General features: G+C 38.2%; 1 protein-coding gene across 1 annotated transcript; it reads left to right on the top strand.

Moving 5' to 3' along the window:
- Positions 1 to 166: 166 nt before the first annotated feature.
- On the top strand, positions 167 to 21,334 carry LOC101849951 (BTB/POZ domain-containing protein KCTD3). The gene is made up of 20 exons (XM_005106183.3): positions 167 to 617; positions 6,177 to 6,230; positions 6,594 to 6,639; positions 7,243 to 7,316; positions 7,576 to 7,634; positions 8,007 to 8,087; positions 8,453 to 8,576; positions 8,944 to 9,101; positions 9,764 to 9,854; positions 10,837 to 11,030; positions 11,349 to 11,464; positions 12,633 to 12,720; positions 13,858 to 13,974; positions 14,833 to 15,003; positions 15,948 to 16,103; positions 17,702 to 17,798; positions 18,189 to 18,321; positions 18,775 to 18,823; positions 19,300 to 19,538; positions 20,954 to 21,334. Exons 1-20 carry the CDS (start codon positions 565 to 567, stop codon positions 21,038 to 21,040), a joined length of 2,187 nt encoding a protein of 728 aa, XP_005106240.1. The 5' UTR covers positions 167 to 564; the 3' UTR covers positions 21,041 to 21,334.
- Positions 21,335 to 21,678: the final 344 nt, after the last annotated feature.

Genomic DNA, 21,678 nt, shown 5'->3' with positions numbered 1-21,678 from the left:
TTTATAAAGAACATTTGTGAGTCTTCGCCTCTTCTAATACTTTCTATCTATAGTCTCTTTGGTGGGAAGCGAAAAAGTCTAAATTTAGAATGCTAAATTTAGTATCAGCAAGAACACATCAAAGGGAGCCAACCCACCCAACCAACTTCAGATTTCGGATCAGATCTGAGATCATCAGTCAGAGGCCAGAGGAGTGAGGTCGATCGACACTGACTGACACGGACAGTGGACAGACAGACACACATGAAATTGATCTATTCCTTGTCAAGTATTGGGCCGGTATCGCCTGGTCGTGAGGACAGAGTCTAGTGTATAATTGGCAATTTCGAGGTCTAATGTAGATCTGGGACCAGATATCTTGCCCGTGTGTGTCTACCGAGGCTCTAACAACTTAAAAAGTAAAAGATGTTGCAGTTGCTTACGTAGCTGGGCCAAGGCTGACTCAACTGGTCTCAAGGAGCTGTTTCTCATTTTTCCGCCTTGCTTTATTACGTTAAAATTGTGTTTGGCTAACTTCTGAAATAGGCTTCCCTTAGCCTTAAAGTAAAATACCGTTGATCCAATATGGATGACTCGTCACCTTCGGAGATAGTTCACCTCAATGTTGGTGGGACACGGTAAGTTTTCTAGTTGATTACGACAGCGACACTGTGACAACTAACGCGGCGACTAACACTGTGTTAATTGCAACAGAGTGACTCTGTGACAATAAATGCAGCATTAATTGCTACAGTGTGAGTCTGTTACAAAAAATCAATTTAAAAAGAAAAAAGAAACGCAGTGGCTATTTTTACGGCGAGCCGTAAAGATAGCCTCCCAGGCTATTTTTACGGCGTGCCGTAAAGATAGCCTCCCAGTGAGTCCCAGGCTATCATGTACACGACATGCCTCAATGTATTAGATCTAGGCCTATAGGGGCCGTTCAAAATATAAACTTACACCTCAGTGGGGAAAGGGTGTCTTTGGCTTCTGTGAGAAAAGTGGAAGATTGGGTGGGGAGGTGAGATGAACGTTTTGCTCAAGATTGGGTGGGGAGGTGAGATGAACGTTTTGCTCATGACTGGGAAGAAAAGGTAAAAGAAAAAGTGGATAAATGCCAGTAACAAGACCCAGATCTGCATGATCACTGCAGATCCCCGTTGTTGTTGTTTTGTTTTTTTGAGAGGGGGGGGGGGGGTTACAAATAATTTTGAAATTATGATGAAAATTCTGCAGGTGGACATCTAATTTCTTAATGTTTCTTTGTAACCTTGCAACTGTTTTGTTGATCTTTTAGTGTCTTGATGTCTTTTATTTGTAAGGCGCGTACCTATTGCATTGACAACAGTCTCAATGTCTTCCACATATGCGTTCTTTCTAGTTCGTATGGTTTGATTAAATTGTAATAACTGAAAATGTTCTTTTTACGGCGGTCACAAACTGATGACGTAGAACACGTTTTTCAGTCTTATAAATTCCGTCTTGGCTTGTAGGCCTTGTAGGCTACTACCTTATTTGTTATTTTACACATTTTACTACTACATTTTACTAAATGACCAAACTAATGTAACATACTTTGAGCTGGTTAAAACCGAGAGTAAGGCACTATAATTAAATGTCCATTATTATTAGTATTATCTTAATTATAGTCTTTATTCTGGACTTAAACAATTCAATGTTTTTATGTTCTTTACTAGGACCTTGTTGTTGTGGGATTCTTTCAAATAATAAAATAGATCGCATTTTTTAAGTTTTTGTGTTTTGTTTCTGATGTGCTCATATTATTACTGTCCATCTTTACGGGGAAAAGCTCACCCCAAGGGTGATTCTTTTTCCGATTCATATTTAGGAAAAAAAATTATACGGGCATAAGAAATAATGAAGAAAGTAAATTTTGATAAGTCGGAAAATATGAAAGTTGCCATGGAATGGAAACAGCACCAACATGCAAAACAAACAATAATTTTTTAAAACCGAAGGCTTCTTACTCTCGAACAAAATTGCATGAAAATTGGTGGAATGGTAGATACAGATACTATGGTCAATCGTACTGAGCAAAATTTTGATATTTGAATGTAAAAAAATATATATATGTGTTCCTGTACCCTGAAATTTCATCACAATAATTAAATTAATCATTGTGAACACACACAAAAAAAATTTTACACCTCTATCAAAAATTTGCTCAGTGCAAATTATAAGGAAGGAGGAACATTTTAAAGGCATTCTCAAGGCGAAAAGTGTTAACTTCAAAATGGCCGCTCTTCTTGTGGGTGTGGTACATGTAGTGATGTCAGTGAATGAGATGATGATGCTGGCAGTGGCAGTGATGATGGTAATGATAGTGACGAGGAGGTGGTGGTGGTGGTGATGATAAAGAGAGGGTGAATGATGATGGTGGGGAGAAGAAGGAAGAAGTGGTGGTGGAGGAAGGGAGAAGGAAGATGAAGAAGAGAATAGAATGACGGTGAAGAGGGGGAAATGGAAAACCTATGGGGCTGTTCAAATATAATCTTACACTTTTGGGGACTTTTTTAAAACACAAAACCCAATACCACTTTTCTCCCATTTGTCTCCAACCCCCACCTACACCAATTTAATATTAGTACTTTTTCCGATCTTCAACTTCCATTATTATTTTATAGATACCTGTACTATACGTGGCTTTTTTTAACTAACTTGTAAAAAAAAATATCATTTCAGTTAATACAATTTAATCAAACCATATGGACTAAAAAGAAACGCATATGTGGAAGACATTGAATTGAGATTGTTGTCAATGCAATAGGTACGTGCCTTACAAATAAAAGACATCAAGACACTAAAAGATCAACAAAACAGTTGCAAAGTTACGAAGAAACATTAAGAAATTAGATTATATCCACCAACAGAATTTTCATCATAATTTCAAAATTATTTGTACCCCCCCCCCCCCCTCCCCTAAAAAAAAACAAAAAACAATTGGGATCTGCAGTGATCATGCAGATCTGGGACTTGTTACTGGCATTTATCCACTTTTTCTTTTACCTTTTCTTCCCAGTCATGAGCAATACGTTCATCTCACAGAAGTGTCATATTTGGTTAACCTCCCCACCCAATCTTACACTTTTCTTACAGAAGCCAAAGACACCCTTTCCCCTCTGAGGTGTAAGTTTATATTTTGAACAACCCCTATAGGCCTAGATCTAATACATTGAGGCATGTCGCGTACATGAGAGGCGGAGTAGGGAAAATAGCCTGGGACTCACTGGGAGGCTATCTTTACGGCTCGCCGTAAAAATAGCCACTGCGAAAAAGAAAAGTAATGCACGTACACGCACTCACTCACACACACACACACACACACACACACACACACACTACACACATACAATTACACACATGCGGCTAAACGTAGAACGATGCACCTGCCTGATTAGCTGAATATTTAGATTTTAGTAATGAATGTCTACTAATGTGATGTCATCACATCCTGGGATACCCACAGACTGTTTTTAGAAGACCACGGAGATACCACAAAGATTCTCTTCTACACTACAAACCACACGATCTTTGGAGATACTGCTTGGGTCTGCGGCTTGACATATTATAATTTTAACCGCATCGATGTGTTTTGCACGGTAAAATGTCACACTTGCGGCTATCTGCAGCACATCATCCATGCTCTGGTGATGGAAGATTGCTTAGATCGTTGACTTGATGCTCAGAACAGTAAGAATGCTGATGCTTGAAATTAAAACACTGTAAATGCTAAGACAATAAAGTGCACGAAAATTGCCGTAAAGTCGCCCGGAGATTATCCCCCATCCCGGCCCGATAAATAATGCGCAGAAGAGATTTGTAAGCAGCAGCATCATCGGAGTACCGCATCATATCACATTACAGGTACGTCTCCTGGAAAAACATTGCAACAAATGTCATGCCATGGTAGGTATACACATGATCTTTGGTGCCATGCGGTTGGCTATGTTTAGAATCGATGTAATCACATGATCGGAGGGGTGTCCTGGTCTGACGTCACACAAGATGGCCACCTTACCTAAAAATAGTTTGCGTCGTTCTACATTTAGTCACTTTTGTCAAATACACACACGCACACACTCACACACACTGACACTCACAAATACACTCACACACATAGACACATACACACACACAAACGCACACAGTACACGCTTGTGACCTTACCCACACACACACATACCCACACCAAACTAACAGACAAACAAAGACAGTCGCAGCTCTTTTCTTGTTGTTGCTGTTGTTGCCCCTAGTGGTTTTTGTTGCTGTTGTATGCTGCTGGTGAATTATAGTAATATTTGTTGCCTCAATATATGGGCTGTCCATAATGTATACAGATAAAGTCACATCTACTGTACAGAAAGTCTTTGTGGATTTTTGCCACACTCTTTAAGTTCGCCTTTTCAACTGTTTCCGATTATTTCTTTCTAAAGGCAACAAAATTTTAATCTTTAAATTTAGCAAAAGCTTTGTCAAATTCGTCGTAAGATTTGAATGCCTGCTCAAGAAAGCCTTTCGTCTTGTCAGGCAGAGACTAGAAACTAGGACCACACTGGGAAGCGAAGCATAAATGGCAGATGATGTTAATCGCTAAAGAGTTCCGTTTTCACTCTGTCGCAGTTAACTCTGCGTTAGTTGTCACAGCGTCTCTCTGTCGCAATTAAAACAACAAAGAAATTTTATACACTCACTGAGTAGATCTAACTAACTCACTACTCACTACTACTCCGCTATCAATCACATTGAAATTTTATCGTGATATCCTTGGGATTGTAAGCAACCTTGTCAAAAAAAAAAGTACATGGTGTTGAATAGACACAAGACTTGGCATTTTAACAGGAATACACAGAATCTCAATTTGAACAGGCACCCGAGCATATTTCTTACTGAAAGTGAAAACGGCAGCAGGTGAAAATATGGAAGGAATTCCGCAGAGGGCCGGCCGACCAACAACACCCAAAAGAGGGGGTATTTTGAGCAGGGTCCTAGCCCTAACCTCCTAACCCTAACCCTAACTCCTGTACAGTTTGATCAGTGGACCTTGTCACGACAAGTGTCGACCCTCTGCGGAACTCCTCCCGAAAATAATAAGTCGTATATATTGAATGAATGGCCTGGCCTCGGCCTAGATCTAAATATATAATGGAAAACTTTGAGTTTGAGAAAGGGGAAAAACAAATTTCCAAATTACTAGCATGTTCTTGGTAAGTGCACTACTTTTTGGGTTGCTTTCTTTACTTTCTGATTTTTAGAACAATAAATTTAAATGAGATGATTGAGACTGAGCCAGGGAAAGGTGACAGTAATTACTAGTCTCAGCTGCTGTGATCACCACTCAGTCTAGTCGTGCAATAAATAACACAAATCAAGTTGTCCAGGCCACTCTTCACTCTCATACTCCTTTTTGTGTTTGGTGGGCTGTGAAGGTTTCTTTTTTAATTATAAAAAGTTCTACGCGTTCTAAACGGTACTTGAGGGTTTTTCACATGAGTCTTCGGTGCTGTTAGTGTTAAATTCTACAATGACAATGTATAAAATGAGGAAGACAGTGAGCAAGGGTAAGGCAAAACGAAAAGTATCAGACGAGGAAGACAAGATAAAATAAAGAAATGGATTGCCGCCACTCAGAGAAGGAGCAACGTTTCTGTCGTGAATTCATGTTCACGTCCATCGTTAAATTCCCTTACGATTTTGAATGTGTATTGTGGGCAGGGCTTATAGGTTTTGACGGATCATATGCATCCCTCACCAGCAGCTGAAAATGTATGGTTACCGTGTGGTCAACTTAGGCAAACAATGGTGGGTGGGACCTACCCAACATGATTGGACATTGGAGTTGCAGGGACTAACAAAATAATGACAGGTGAATGGATTATGACGGCTAGTCCATAGCATCAGGGGCCAATACATAATTTATGACAAAACATTGGGCGATTAGAGAGTGTGGTCGTTTTTAGACAGGTTTTTTTTCATTGTTTGTTGACAAAATAGGGTGGCCACTGCTGTGTTGGATGGGTGACCATTTTACACAGTGAAATGATATTTTTAAAAACTCAAGGGGGGGGGGGGAATGGAAAGTAGCTGCTTGTATAGGTGGCCTTCATGACAGGTTCGACTGCATTTTTACTATCTTTTATTATTGTGAAGATTTCAATGAATTATATATGTTTTCACAGGTTTTCCACTTCAAGACAAACACTAACATGGAACCAGGACACATTTTTTACCAGGTTTGCAGCTTTTCTATTTTTGTTTTGATAATCAAATGTAATGGTTGCTTAAAAGTTTAAAAGAATTAAATACCAGTGTTTTTCTTATTACTTGTAGGTCTGTACAACAGGGTTAGGAGGACCACAGCATTGTAGACTTTTAACTTTTTTCTCAATGTGAATGCAATAGAGTTCCAAATCCTTGCTCTGAGTTTTTTCTTGTTTATTGTCGTTCATAAAAAAGTGTCATGAAAATAAAAGCATATTTAAGTTCTATTATCGTTTTGGTTGGCTATGCCTGCGTTATTCCCTAAGATGATAATATTGTAATGACTTTTGAGGATAATATGTATTACTGATTTTGAAAATATTTTCTTTTTTCAGCTTACTGAGTGGACGGATATCATCGCACACAGACGAAACTGGTGCTGTGAGTACATGATCTGTTTGCTTCTCAAGGACAATATGATTTTTTTTTTGTTGGTTATTCGTATTTGAGGTTAGTAAGAGCCAAATTTTAAAATCATATATTTGTAGTTCAAGCAGCAAGAAAGTAAGCTTCACATTTCTTTGTCACTTTCATCACTGTGCATCTTCATGTTTGTTTCAAATATATATATATATTTTATCACTATGATTGTTTGTTTTTTCTACAGGAAGTGCCTCCCAAGCATTTTTACTTTGCGAAAGCCCATTTGTGGACTTATGTACTTATCTCTCAAAATCTAGCAATTTAGTAGATATGAAGGTCCTTCAGAAGAAGCTATGTCACATTGGTGATATTCTGTCTAGAGTTAATATACAATGGCTGTGTAAACGGGATTTTCAGTGAGATAGCGAGCAGTTCAGATACTTCTATGTTCTCATGCTGGGCTTTGACAGTGGCTTTTTATTTTAGTTGCACTTCCCTTCAATATTTGTTTCTTTATTTTTTTTCATTATATTACTTTGTACCCTCTCTTGGAGTCCTTATAAGTTCTAGAATAGGTTCTTTGGAGAATAATGTAATATTTGTTAATGTTTGTCTTTTCAGATTTTTGTCGATCGGGATCCCAAGTTGTTTTCTGTCATTCTGAATTTCTTGCGAACAAAAGAAATCCAATTAAGGTAAAGATTATATGATTATTATTTAATTTCTGATTTTCTCTTGTTTTATAGATGACTTTTAATCTCTTCCTTTATATTCTAGAAAGCGCTACATGACTTGAGATGTATAAAGTGTGAGCCACAGGGGAATATATTTTTTCAGCATTTTGTCTTCAAGTTTGAAAGAACAATGTTTACTTCTGAAATGTTTTGAATCAGTGAGTTAAAAAAGAACATGATTCAGTATTACAGTGCTCCTTTAATAATGTCTCTGTTTCAGGAATGTTGAACTGTCAGCCTTACGTCACGAAGCTGAATTCTATGGCATCACTCCTCTAGGTCAGCCAATTTCAGCTTTCTTAATTATTGACATTTCTGGAGATGTGCATATGAAATAATGAATTTCTGGTCATATAGTTAAGCCGTTTATAAGGACACTCTTTTAATGTTCCTGTAATGCAATGTTATTTATGTTTTCAAAATTTTTGTGTTCTTGTTAATGTTGTTTTACGTTTCAATCTTTAAAAGCCAGTTTTCTATTTTATCTGTTGTTAAAACAGGGATCTCCTCTGTAGTTTTTGGTCGTAGTAAAAGAAGTTAAGATGGAATGGCTCAATTTTCCACCTTTATTATGTTTTTCATAATTGAATATTTCAGAAATAATGATATGGTAAATGGCATACATTTTTTCTTTTATATGTATTCTTTCAGTGCGACGACTTACTCTCTGTGAGGATTTGAATCATTCTTCATGTGGTGATGTCTTATTCCATGGATACTTCCAGCCGCCTAGTATGTCTTTTGTCATATCCTATATGTTCATTTATATACTTACATGACATATGGGCATACCTTTAGCTCATTTGGTATGGAGTTGGGCCATTGTGCTAATGACTCTCATGAGGCATGATGATTCTTGTACTTGGTTTGTTTAGGAATTTCTTTTTCCTTTAAAATTATGTGTTGAAAAGAAATAAAAAAACGTGCCTTGAGAGAAACTGTATTATAACCATGAAAAAGCCTGCTTTACCTTTAGTGTAAAGGTAGTCTATGTGTATACTTTGATGTAATAGGTCTGATTTATTTCTACCTCATTAGTGTTTTACATGGAGGTTTGAAAAATATTACATGTATTTTTTTCTTTGTATTTAATCCAGCCCCACCATTACCAAGCTCCTCTAATGTCCGCCAGTCCATCGTCAGTGTGGAAGGGGGAGAACTCCGCAGACCTGGGTCCACAGGTCTTCAGGAATCGTCAGCCTCCTCTCATAGTCACTCAAGGTTAGGGAGAAAAAGTAGTTCTGCACCAATATAGCTCTCTTGGCCTCTCTTTCATGCCCAATAGGTATCAGTGGTCATAAATTGAGTGTTTGCTATTGGACTCGACTTTTGCCACAAATGGGCTATTTACAAAACCAAGCTGTCTTTTCACTTACATTTTCTCACATATATACAGAAACACGAAGATCTTTTTTTTCTGCTTTGTTTTTCCCTGGGTAGTGAGTTTGTTTCAGCACTACTGTGAACTTAATTTTTTTGCGTTTTGATTTATGGAAGTAGAATTTGTCTTCAAGGACAATTAGTTGATCTGTCCTTCTATAATGACTTTCTTTTATGTTCTGAGTAAAGCATCTGACTGTTCTGACAGGAGTTCATCCTTGGACAGCAGAAGCCAGCATCAGCGACAGTCGTCCACTGACTCGAGGTCACTAGCTCATGAGGCACGCCGATCTACAGCTGACCAACGTCCAGACTCACAGCATCTGGATGTCAACTGGGGGAGATCCGAACCTGTAAATCCTCACTGTAAGTTATTGGAAGTGGTAGTTGATGATTCAGGGACTTACAGTACAGATTTTGCCATTTTGTGAAATTCCTTTGTGGAATAAAGAGTTCATTTCATTTGTAGTGTAGTTCCATGAAACAAAGTCACGGTATAAGGTCCAGTAAAACATATCCTCAGTGTTAGGACCTGTAAAACATATACTGTGTCAGGTCTTGAAAAGAAAAGGGGAGTGATGATGTTGCTTAGTGTGAATCAGTGGGGGAACGAATGCTTAATGGTAAGGGAGTGTTGATGATGTTTGCTAAGTATGAATCAGTGGGGGAAGGAATGATTATTGGTGAGGAAGCTGTTGCTCTCTTCCGCGAAGGTAGTAATTTTACTGACACTGCAGTATTTGTAGGTGAAAGATTTTTTCCTGTTTCTTTTTTTAGATACTTAGTTGTTTTTTGTTTTTTTGTTTTTTTCAGTGACAGAATATTACATGGCTTCGTATTATATGTATTGTTAGTTCTTAGTTCTCATCCGGCTATTAGTGTCTTATAATAAAATTACACGCTTTTGACCAATATATATGAAAATTATAATCTTTTAAGATTCAGCATAAGTTAAAAAAGTTATCAATTCCATACGTTTTTTGTCCCAGAATATTGGAGAAAATAATGTTTTCCTTGTAATATTTCAGGCTCCTTTGTGGACCCGCTGCGTGTGACTATGTTACGTGCACATCAGAACTGGATCTGTGCTGCCTATCCTCATTTTATATGTTGCTACAGGTAAGTTTTTGTACTGCATTGTCTACTATGGTCTCTTGGTATACCACATTAGCATTGTCAGACTTTCTGTCTCATGACTGACAATTTATTAAAAAGTAAAGAAATTAAGGTTCCATTTTATTTGTCCCTTTCTGCGATTTGTCTTACGTTGACTTATTCTAAATATTAAATATGCACATCATTTAAATCCCTAGGGTATTCATAGGAAATAACTGATCAACCATTCAGATATATGGAATTTTTCTAAATTCAATGTTTATCTGACAGTTTTTGTCCTCCTAGTATGTACAAATACGTTAAATGTTCCAGATGCGCAGGAAAAAAGAATATTGTGCTTTGCCAGGGATCAGAGCTTTTGAGGGGTACTGTTTGCTTCACTGTTATTTTTGGGGGTTTTTTATTCTCCATTTCAGCGTTCACTGCTTTGAACAGCTGGTTTTTAGGGGCCCGTAGAAATCTTCTGTCCCTCTTTCCTCTCCTTTTTCCTTTTTTCACCACAGAAGAAGAAAGCAAGACTAAAAAATGCTATCTGATAAAAACATTGTTCTGCTATTTCTGGAAATCATTCTGTATTGAAAGTCAATAACTCCTTTTGGGAGTGGCAAATAGGTGCCTGGTTTAGTCAAGAGTCTGAAATGACAGGAGTACCTTTAATGCACATAACTTTTTCATGTGATAATGGCAAAATTTCCCTAATCCACCACACAATTCCTTGCTGATAAAGTTAAGGTGTCCATAATTTTTTTAATGTCTGCAATAGTTTTTTAAGAACGTGAACCGCAATGTTTCGACAAGATACGAATAAGTGTCTAAAACAGGACAGAACTGTGGAAGGTTTCTTGTTGGGACGATTTGTGCCATTTTATTTTCCCCCAAATATAGCATGTGCTAAATGTATATCTTTCATATATAGTATAAGTTCCCTTTTTTGTTGTGATCAGCACATATTTCTGTTTAAATGTCTATCTGTTATCTCTTCCAGAATGAAGGACAGCACCGGATGGCATATGATATGGAAGAGCCAGCACATGCAAACCCAGGTAGAACGTGTGGCTCTAAATGCCAAGGTGATCAGTTCGAACCAAGACAACTCCAACAACAAGATGGTGGCCGCATCATGTGGCTCCACTGTCTGGCTGTGGGCTGTTAGTGATGAAGGTGACAGCAGGCAGATAGGTGAGTGACTCGTTTGTGGCTTGCAGGTATTCTGTTTCCGAAGAACTATTGTTTTAAGAAGTTCAGCAGTCTCTGGTCTCATTTATTTTGGCCCACTTTCATGTTGTATGGATTAAGAACTTCGGAAGTGCTGAGTTAACAACCTGTTTCGTCTTTGTTTTATCATTATTAAGTTTTATATCTCATTATTCTCAGATTTATGTAACCTTTGTCTGTATAGATCTTGTTGGGTGTTTCCTTTTCAAAAACAGTACCAACTATTTTTTGGAATGCAAATGAGACTAACAACTTATAAATACTTTTTACCCTCATCTCCAGGTGTGTTTGACCTACATGTTTCTGTAGATCACCTGTTTTTTATTGGAAGTCAGTTGGTGGCTTTGAGTCGAACTGGCAAAGTGGGTGTGTGGCATTCCATGACTCAACATTGGCAAGTGAGTACTTTCTTAGAGTTAAATAAAGTAGACGTGACTCATGATTATTTTTGTTGTCAGCTGTCTTTACCAACTTTCTTTTTACTGTTGTATTGAGGAAAGATATGCTTTTGAAGTTGCAGTGGTATGTCGTTGTCACATGGACAGTCAGGATCTTGACTATCTTGCTGATGGTCATGTTTTAGTATTGAGGATAGATATGTTTTTGAAGTTGCAAATGCAAATCGTTGAAATTTAAATAGTTAGGGTCTTGGCTTTCTGGCTTACTGTCATGTTTGTTATAAAATGTCAGGGTAATGGCATTCGAATGGGTCTTGAAAATTACCCACTTTGTGGTAAGAAATGCAGTAGTTTTCAAATAAAAGCTTACAAAATTAGTTTACTGTGTCAGTTGATATAAGTGCTAAAACATAAATTAAGCATTCTAGTAAATATGTTGCCTCATGATATTTGAATCACTAAATTTTTATCAGTCTCATGGGGTCTTGGAAGAAGTTGTTTTGAGAATTGTAATGTTATTTGTTTCTTTTTTGTGGTGGATGCCATATTTGCATAAGTGGTATATTCTACATGGTGCCTAATTGCTTATGTTTTCCTTTCTATTGTTAATTTCAAAGTGAAATATAAACACATGGTTTGGGTGCCCCCCTTCACTCAGTTGGAGGCATACTGGAATAGTGTGAAGTGCACTGATTATAATATCCAAAAGTTTGTCCTTGGATCAAGGTTTTTTAAAGAGTTTCTCTTTCTCTCTGTTAACTTTGTTGGAGCCTACGGGAGATGAATATTAGATTGTGAGTGGTTGGCGGGTGCTCTGGTGTGGTTTGCTTCTTCTTTCCTATCAAACATCTATCATCCTTATCTCCCCTTCTTCTTTTTTATGTTTGTTACTCTCTTGTAACACCTCTAATCTTTTGGCGCTCATATGACCTTATACAGTTGCGTGCGCCGTAATACCTCTACTAAAAAAAGAATATTAGATTAGATGTCCACCCCTATGTAAATGATTTAAATGTCAAAGTATGGTTTAAATCATTTGGTAGCTAAAAAAATAATCCTTTTAAAGATATTTTTACCTGTAGTTGTGTATTTGTTGGTTGTCCAGGTGTAATTTTTTGTGATAGCATACTGTGATGCTATGATGCTGAATACAAATTTTGACTTTCAGATCCAAGATGTTGTTCCAATCACCAGCTACGATACAGCTGGATCTTTTCTCCTTCTTGGGTGCAAGGATGGCTCTATATATTATATAGGTAATCCGCTGTGAGCTTTGTTCATTTATAGTTTCATGGTCCAATTTTATTTTATTTTTGTTTAGTGATGATGTATTCTATCGTATCAAGCCATGTGGTTAGGCTCTCGGACTTGCAACCGTAAGGTCGTGGGTTCGAATCCTGTCAAGGGCCCGACGTTGTGTCCTTGGGAAAGGCACTTTACACGAATTTTCCTCAGTTCACCCAGGTGGGAATGGGTACCCGGCTATAGACAGCGAAAATCCTTGTCAGTTTGTTATTGTTTGAGCGCTTAATCAGCTGCTTGCACTGTATGCTTCCCGGGAAGCTGAAAATGTTTCGGAGTGTTCTATGGTCTGCTGGGGTAATAATATAGTGTAAAGCGCATAGAGCCTGCTGTCGAGCGGGGATATGCGTTGTACAAATGCTATCTATTATTATTATTATTATGTGAGAATCAGAAGATCTTAGGTAATAGGTTGCTTTCTCTCACCAGGAGAAAATTTAAAAACTAAACTTGTTCTATCATTTTTAGTCGTTATCTTCACTCTCCCTTAATAATCTTTGTGCAATGTTTGACTGGGCTCTTGTAAAACTCCTATTGTAAGACTTCCAATGCTTTACCTTTGTGCTGGCCAACTGTTGTGGCATAGTCGATTGCATACTTGGCAAGAATACAGAAATTCAGGATTTGAAATTGAGCACTGTCAGTATTTTAGCTGTCCTTCCTGAATCGCTTAATTTTACAGCTCTGTGTCTTGCTGAATTGTCATGGTTGTGCCATATGACCTAAATGGTGTCATAAAGGGTCGCAAGCTTTAAGAATAAATTCAAAGCCCTCGTTGTGTACTCTTTTGACCCGCAAGGCCAGGTATATGTACAGGTTAAGAAAAATTGTAAATATAAGCCTTATGAAGATATGTCAACTGTTTATATATTTTATTATGTTTGCCAAGGGCACACTGATGAGGTGCCCCTGTCAGTGTTTTCTTGAAGGTGGATGTGTTGTTACAAGGATTGAGCCTTTTTCAGAAAATGTGTTGGTGTCAAGAAATATCTCAGTTTAGCTTTTGACTTTGATAGTAATTATTGTTTGAACACCTTTTTAAGGTTCAGCATTTCTTGTTTTTGACTGTTGGTCTCTCCTCTTCTCCACAGACATGCAGAAGTTTCCTTTACGCATGAAAGACAATGATCTACTTGTCACAGAATTGTACAGTGATCCAACATGTGATATGGTGACTGCGCTCAGTGTTTACTTGACGCCAAAGACAAGTGGGTCTTACATTAATGTTTTATCTCATTGATATAAATGAAAATGATTATGTCATCTCAGTTTGCCTATTTGTTATTTTGAAGATTAGATGTACCTGTCCAAGATGACCACCCATTGTCAAGATAAAAGTGGTCCTTTTTGAGTAATTTTCATGGACAGTGTCATAATATGTGTAACATAGAAAGTAAAAATGTAAGGGAGGGAATGGGAAGTGGTTGTTTGTACAGCTGATTGTCTTGGGCAAGTGGCCATAAGATCTGGGAGAGGGGGGTTCAAATGTATCAACTTATTTCACATTTCCTCTCTTCCTGTTGTTGAAGGCCAATATTACGGATAGTGTGTACTCTTTTTTAAAATGAATTACAAAGATAGAGTGGAAATGGAGACTATGGTTTGATTAAAGAAGGGTAAGTATTGTGCAGATGCTTGAATAACCTCAAACACACCTGGGACTGCTGGATAAGAATGTAATACAGCCCACCAGTAGTCTCTAGTTTGTCATTAAATCATAAAAGATAATATTTTCAGAGCTGAAAGCTTGTTTTTCATCTACTAGTAATTTATTGCTTCTTTCGTCTTTTTCTGCACTATCTCTCATTTAAGATGTTGTTTTGGCTTCTGAAGTCTTCGCTTGTTTTTTCTACTGCTAATAGTTTATTGATTTTTTTTAAAATGTTGTTTATCTCTCGCCTAATATGTTTTTAAAAAATTTTTTGCTTTATCATGTTTACTGGATTCTTCACTTTGTGCTCGTCGTTTTTTTGTTTTTCATAACAATGATTGAAACTGAAATTTATTTTAAAATCCTTCTCTGGGCCGAACAAAACCAAACATAAGTATACGACTCTCCTCAAAAGGTCTGAGTGGCAACTGGATAGAGATTGCATATGGCACCAGCTCCGGTACCGTGCGAGTCATTGTGCAGCATCCAGAGACTGTTGGCCACGGGCCGCAGCTGTTCCAGACCTTCACAGTGCATCGCAGCCCTGTCACCAAGGTCATGCTGTCAGAAAAGCACCTTGTCTCAGGTTTGTTGATGCTACTTCTAGTTTCTATATGATTTTGTTACTGATCTGCTTATTGTGGGTGGTTGGCAGGTATTCTGGTGTGGTTGCTTCTTCTTTCCTATCAACCATCTATCATCCTTAAATCTCCCTGTTTTCTCTGTTTGTTACTCTCTTGTAACACCTAATTTTCGGCACTTATATGACCTTATTTTGTCGCAGTTGAAGGAAACTTTCTATAAAAAATATGCTCATTGATGGTGCTTGACACAAACTCTCTCCTTTTAAGGTGGGGAGGGGGCTACGCTCAGGAAAGGTATATTTTCAAGGACAGAATGTAGTGTCACAAGTTTACATGAACAATAATATTAGAGAACTGTTCACATGACTGTGAAATAAGTAGCCTACTCATATTTTTAGCAATGCCAGGGTGAACTTCAACATATTGGAGAATGGTATTAATTTCTTCTTTTTGGGGGCCTTTAACACTTTGCCCCCTTGGGACGCTGATTGGTGACGTTAAAAAGCCGTCCCTTTTCCCCACGGGAGGCCGTTCGGCGACGGTGTAATGTAGCGTGTACTACATCTGTATCCTTGCCTGTGGGGATAAGCGTTGCACGCTCTGTGTGCTGCGTGGGTGGAAAGTATTAAAAATATATCATTATTAACTTTGTAGTCTTTGAATGATTGGTTTACTCCAAAGATTTAAGTGTTCACTGTTTAAAAAAGTGTGAAATTGCAGAGTAATGGTTCCTCTGTGTATTTGTATTCATTCAATGACATTTTTCTTGTTCTCTGCCTTTCTATATTTCTGCCCTCGGAGCTAAGTGTTTTGACTTTGAACTGACTTATTTTTGTTCAGTAGAGTATGAAACTCTTTCAAAAACAATCAGAGGTTTCATCTGATAATTATTGATAACTTTAAAGACAATCTTTTTGTTGTCGTTCCTGTCTCTTCCTGTGCACAGTTTGCTCTGAGTTCAATCATGTGAGGACATGGAACGTCACCCGCTTCCGAGGTATGATCTCCACACAACCTGGCTCCACACCTTTAGCCTCGTTCAAGATTCTCTCGTTGGATGACCTGGATCCTCTTGTCAGCTACACTGCTGGGAATGACTTTGGTATGTCTTTTTTTAAAATGTATGTATGTATGTATGTGTGTGGACGGGGGGCTCTTAAACTTTTAAATAAAACAATGGCCTCTCATGCCAAAGTGCCTGGTGTGGTTCCAGTTTCATTCAGAAAATTTGTTGTTTTTATACCTAAGGTTTTTTGCACTCCTGATCCAAGAATAGTGGGGACTGGTTGCCTTATCTTTCAAGATATACCAAGAAGCTGGGAAACAATATCACAAAAGGTGCATTGGCTGTTAAAAGTGGGGGGAAAAGAGAACAACTGGAGAAGCTAAATGCTCAGGCAAAGATATAGTTTGATACCTATCCAAAACTTATTATGCTTTTCTGTTTGAATGATTTAATGCATGTCCGAAAATGGCACATGGCTGCCTTTCATCGAACATCCATTGTCCTTATCTCTCCTTTCTCTTTTCTTTGTATGTTACCTTCTAGTAACACCTCCAATTTTCAGCAGTTATATTTCATGTCCACATTGTCTCGTAAGTAGGTACCAGAAACTAAATTTTCAAACTAGCTGTATGCCAAATTTATCTGTTTCATTTGAAAGGCCTGTATCCACTGAGCATTTTGGTACCATTTTTTAACATCTCCGTCAATTTTTAAGAAAATTGTAGTTGTTTAAAATTTGATCAAATTTGTTAAAGTCAGTCACTGGCTGCAACCCAATGTTTGACAGACAATAAAAGAGTACCAAGAGCACTAAACATCTCCACATTAACAGAGTACAATCACTATAACAAATAAATGGAGCCTAATTTTTTTCAAGACTGTGAGATCATTACAAATCAGTATTTTATCGCCTCAAACACGATGATCTGTCGTTATTTCGACAAAAACACCGAGCTTTGACCCAGCCAGCGCCGCACCAGCCCCGGCGGCGAGCGAGTCGGCTCTATACTGTAGTGTACCACGAATGCGGGGTCACATGCTTTCTGAGTGTCGCGGAAGGATTGATGAAAAATAATTCCAAGTTAATTACTTTATTCTAATAGAAAATAAACTGATCTTTTAATTGATATTTGTTATAAGCCGGTAGGCCTATTTGACATATTTTGTGTAAAAAGTGATCTTTAAACATTTTGACGGTATTTTTAAAAGCTTTCTATTTAGACGCCAAAGGCGAAACACATACCACGGGAAAGCCCGTTTAAAGCTCTACAGTTCTCCGCCAATGAAAAGACGATATTTAATCATCCCTCGTTCCGTGAAGCATTTGAATGCACGCGTGTCAATTTTTCAACCGGCTGACCACGCATTCCGACAGCGAGGGGCTTCGCTTTCGTCGGCGATTCTCCAGCTCCTAATAATCGGACATATAAACAACTTACACCATTGTAACGAAGAAAAGCTGAACTTTTATAAGGTGTACGGCATTTGGTGTTTTATAGCAAAAGAGCAAAGAAACAGCGATCGGAATTACCCCGATTTCACCGATACCACGCAGTCAGAAGGCCGCGAGTGCTCGCGAGGCCGTGTTTACGCTACCTATTGTAAGTGCTTTAAAACTCTTGTTAAAACTGAGATTTTTTAAAAATCTAAAATTTTGAGTTGCTTCCCATGAAAGTCTTCTCTTATGTTCCCAGGTCCGTTTGGAGAACAAGATGATCAGCAGTTATTTGTGCAGAAAGTTGTCTCTGATGCTGACCAACTCTTTGTCCGACAGTCTTCTAGTGGTCAACGGTAAGCAGTCAAAACTAATATTAGAGGTGCTGATTTTCCAAATATATATGGATTTTACCTGACTCTTTGATACAGTTTGTGTTAAAACAATATCCGTAAATTTTGTGTCCCTGTGTATGCATTTCCATGAGGACCAAAGAGTTTGGTTGTTTTTTGGGGGGGGGGTTTTTGGTAGCAAATTGGCACCTCAATGATAAACCTTTTTCATGTTTTTCTCTTACTGTCAGATGAAAATTTTGACTAAAAGTGTATGTTCAAATTCTGAATATTTTTCTGAACATAGAAATCTTGACCTTTGTAAAGAAAAAAGAATTTATATCAGGTGTAAATATACCCCAAGTTTAATCCCCACCCCACCCCCTTTTTTTTCTTTTCTTTGTATCTCTCCAGTATCTGTGTGATCCGCTCTGTGGATGGGAGTACTATCAGCTCATTCTGTGTACACGAGTGTGAGGGTTCTAGTCGCATGGGCTCCTGTCCCCGACGCTACCTCTTCACTGGACACGCCAATGGAAGCGTACAGGTCAGTGATGGAACAAACTAGAAGCATGAAAAGAATTTATTAAATGAGTTATGGTGGGAGATCAAGGGAAATTGCCTAGTTTCAATCATGAGTTTCGAATGATTACAACTGGCAATTTCACAAGTAGGATAAATCTTGGTCTCCCACCATAACAAGTGTAATAAATCTTTTATACCGTAGTGACATGAGCTGACAAAATAGATCTAGACCAACAAAGTTCAAATCGCCATTCAAGTGGTCAAGAGGCTCTATTGCTTTTTGTAATCTGTTCTCAGCAAAATGTGGCTGTTGTAGTGTAAATTGCAGCAACTTAACTATAAAATGTTGTACTGTGCCAATGCTTATGGTTTGATCTAAAGTGAATTTGACATTAATGGATGAAATGGAAATTTTAAAAGATGTTTTTAATTTATTAGTTTCATGATATACATGTGTTTTATTTTTTATCATCAGATGTGGGACCTTACAACAGCACTCGACCACTTCAAACAGGAGGATAAAGGTATGCATTGTATGGGTGGCTATTGTTGCATAGTATGAGTGTTTTGAAACTTGTGTTGGCATGATTTTTAGATTTTTATCATGTGGCTCAGAGGTTGCAGGTAGTGTGTGAAGATTCTCGGATTTTGAGACCTCTTGAACTTCAAAGCAAAGTATGATCGACTTTGAAATAGTTGGTCATATTGTTCTGATAAAATTTCAAGCGGTAATATCTCAAGAAAGAAACAGAGGATAGGATCATGTTCATATTCAGTGGATTTATAAGAATGTTTTCAGTTTTAAGTTATCTCTGACTATTGGATGTTTTTGCAGGTGGTGCTTAAAAGGTCTGCTTACTTTGGTAACAATAATGAAAGGGACTTCTTCTTAATTTAGAAATGTTAAATTTTTGTACATTTAAAAAAGTCTTTGTTCTGTCTCCTAGGACTCAAATTTCTTTTTTGATTTTTTAATGTCTTTCTTTTCTTGTTCGCTCAGCCAAAGATCAGCGTGAAGGTGGCCCAACAGCCAGTGAGCTGGTGCGACTGCTGGAACAAGTGGACCTGAGTTCTTCGCGCTGCTCCACACCTTGTGTCAGCCCTTCCTCCTCCATCCTTGTGGGTCCAGGCTCTCTACCACTGTCCTCTCAGCCAATCAGCGGCAGCACGTTAGGAGCAGTAGGAGGAGCGTGTGCATCTGGCTCTGCGTGTGATAGTGAACAAGGGATTAATGTGAAAGTAAGTGTTCTCATAAGAAAGTAGGTACCAGAAACTAAATTTTCAAAATAGTTGTATGCCAAATTTATCAGTTCCATTTGAAAGGCCTATATCCACTGAGCATTTTGGTACCATTCTTTAACCTCTCAGTCAATTTTTAAGAAAATGGTAGTTGTTTAAAATTTGGTCAAATTTGTTAAAGTCAGTCACTGGCTGCAACCCAATGTTTGACAGACAATAAAAGAGTACCAAGAGCACTAAACATCTCCACATTAACAGAGTACAATCACTGTAACAAATAAATGGAGCCTAATTTTTTTCAAGACTGTGAGATCATTACAAATCAGTACTTTATCGCCTCAAACACGATGATCTGTCGTTATTTCGACAAAAACACCGAGCGTTGACCCCGCCGGCGCCGCACCGGGCCCCACGGCGAGCGAGTCGGCTCTATACTGTAGTGTACCCCGCGTGCGGGGTCACATGCTTTCTGAGTCTCGCGGAAGGATTGAGGAAAAATAATTCCAAGCTGATTACTTTATTCTAATAGAAAATAAGCTGACCTTTTATTAGATACATTTTTTTAAGCCGGTATTTTACATATTATGGGTAAAAAGTGATCTTTAAACATTTTGACAGTATTTTTAAAACCTTTCTATTTAGACGCCAAAGGAAAAACACATACTACGGGAAAGCCTGTTTAAAGCTCTACAGTTTTCCGCCAATGAAAAGACGGCATTTAATCATCCCTCGTTCCGCGAAGCATTTGAATGCACCCGTGTCAATTTTTCAACCGGCCGACCACGCATTCCGACCGCGAGGGGCTTCACTTTCGTTGGCGATTCTCCAGCTCCTACTAATCGGACATAAAAACAACTTGTACCATTGTAACGAAGAAAAGCTGAACTTTTACAAGGTGTACGGCATTTGGTGTTTTATAGCGAAAGAGCAAAGAAACAGCGATCGGAATTACCCCGATTTCACCGATACCACGCGGTCGGAAGGCCGCAAGTGCTCGCGAGGCCGTGTTTACGCTACCTAAAGAAAGGTCTCTTAATCTCACATTCAGTCTTTGTGATCCTTTTCAGCCCAAGGGGCCAGCAGCAATGGCGCAGTCAGATATGAACTTTTTTGTTGATGGAAACATATGCACACTGTTGTATGTACAATTGAATGTATGTGTATGGACAAGTTGATGAATGGATGTGTGTGTGCATTCATGTATACACCATGTATAAGTATTTATGAATGAGATCTTCTGTCTTTTCAGGTGTGGGTGGTTGGCGGGTGCTCTGGTGTGGTTTGCTTTTTCTTTACTATCGAACATCTATCGTCTTTATCTCTCCTTCTTTTTTCTCTAATCTTCAGCATTTTTATGACCTTATTGAGTTGCAAGTGCCGTAAAACTCTTACTAAAACTAAAACTATCTTTTCAGGTGGAAGGGGAGGATAACGGGGAAGAAGCAGAAGGGACGGAGGCAAAGGGAAATGGAAAACCTCAGAAAGGAAGCTGCTGGGTGTGACTGATGCCTATGTTGCCCTTGTGTGACGAAGTGGTCCAAGTCTTCTCTTTTCGAGGGCAATGATGCTGTTTAAGGCTACCACTTTTCTGGAATTCCTGAAATGCTCCATACTTTCCATTTCTTGTATGATTTTGTGACTCTCTTTTAATGTTATGGAAATGCTTGTCATTGCTTACCGTCCAGTAAGTTTCTGCAGACCTACAGCATTTTGTAGTTGCTTTCCTCTATCATTCCCTTCATCCCCCCCCCCCCTCCTCGTTTGTTATTGCGGCTAAAATTTTGGGCGTACAGGAACAGACAATAGATGCAATGAATATGAAAAGTCCCATCTTTAAAAAGACTGTATATTGGTAGTCACTTTTATCAGGGACCTAAACACAATGTCATCTCAGAATTCAATGTCATAAAAAGCACAAAGTTCCAACTCTCATCTGTTATTACTAGCAAAATCATACAGTACTTATTCCTTATAGACAGCAAGTGCACACGATAATCACACAAGTCTGTGTTTCTTTTTTCTGCAAGTTCAAACGAATTGTGTTCTTCTGACGAAAAAATGCAGCATTTTTATAAGCTTTCCCTTCCCTTGATTATGCATGGTATGTCATATTTGGAACTATTTTTGATTAGCGTGGAAT

This window comes from Aplysia californica, unplaced genomic scaffold (assembly GCF_000002075.1).
Source record: "Aplysia californica isolate F4 #8 unplaced genomic scaffold, AplCal3.0 scaffold00518, whole genome shotgun sequence".
NCBI classification, from domain to species: Eukaryota; Metazoa; Mollusca; class Gastropoda; order Aplysiida; family Aplysiidae; genus Aplysia; species Aplysia californica.
The sequence above is the reverse complement of the archived record's forward strand: the minus strand, read 5'-3'. Positions and strand labels throughout refer to the sequence as shown.

What these genes read in the sequence shown, in the direction of transcription:
- LOC101849951 (XM_005106183.3), top strand. Translation starts at nt 565, where the DNA reads ATGGATGACTCGTCACCTTCGGAGATAGTTCACCTCAATGTTGGTGGG. An exon ending in CAGGACACATTTTTTACCAG is followed by an intron (nt 6,231 to 6,593) that starts GTTTGCAGCTTT and finishes TTCTTTTTTCAG; the next exon opens with CTTACTGAGTGGACGGATAT. An exon ending in TCCTCTCATAGTCACTCAAG is followed by an intron (nt 8,577 to 8,943) that starts GTTAGGGAGAAA and finishes CTGTTCTGACAG; the next exon opens with GAGTTCATCCTTGGACAGCA.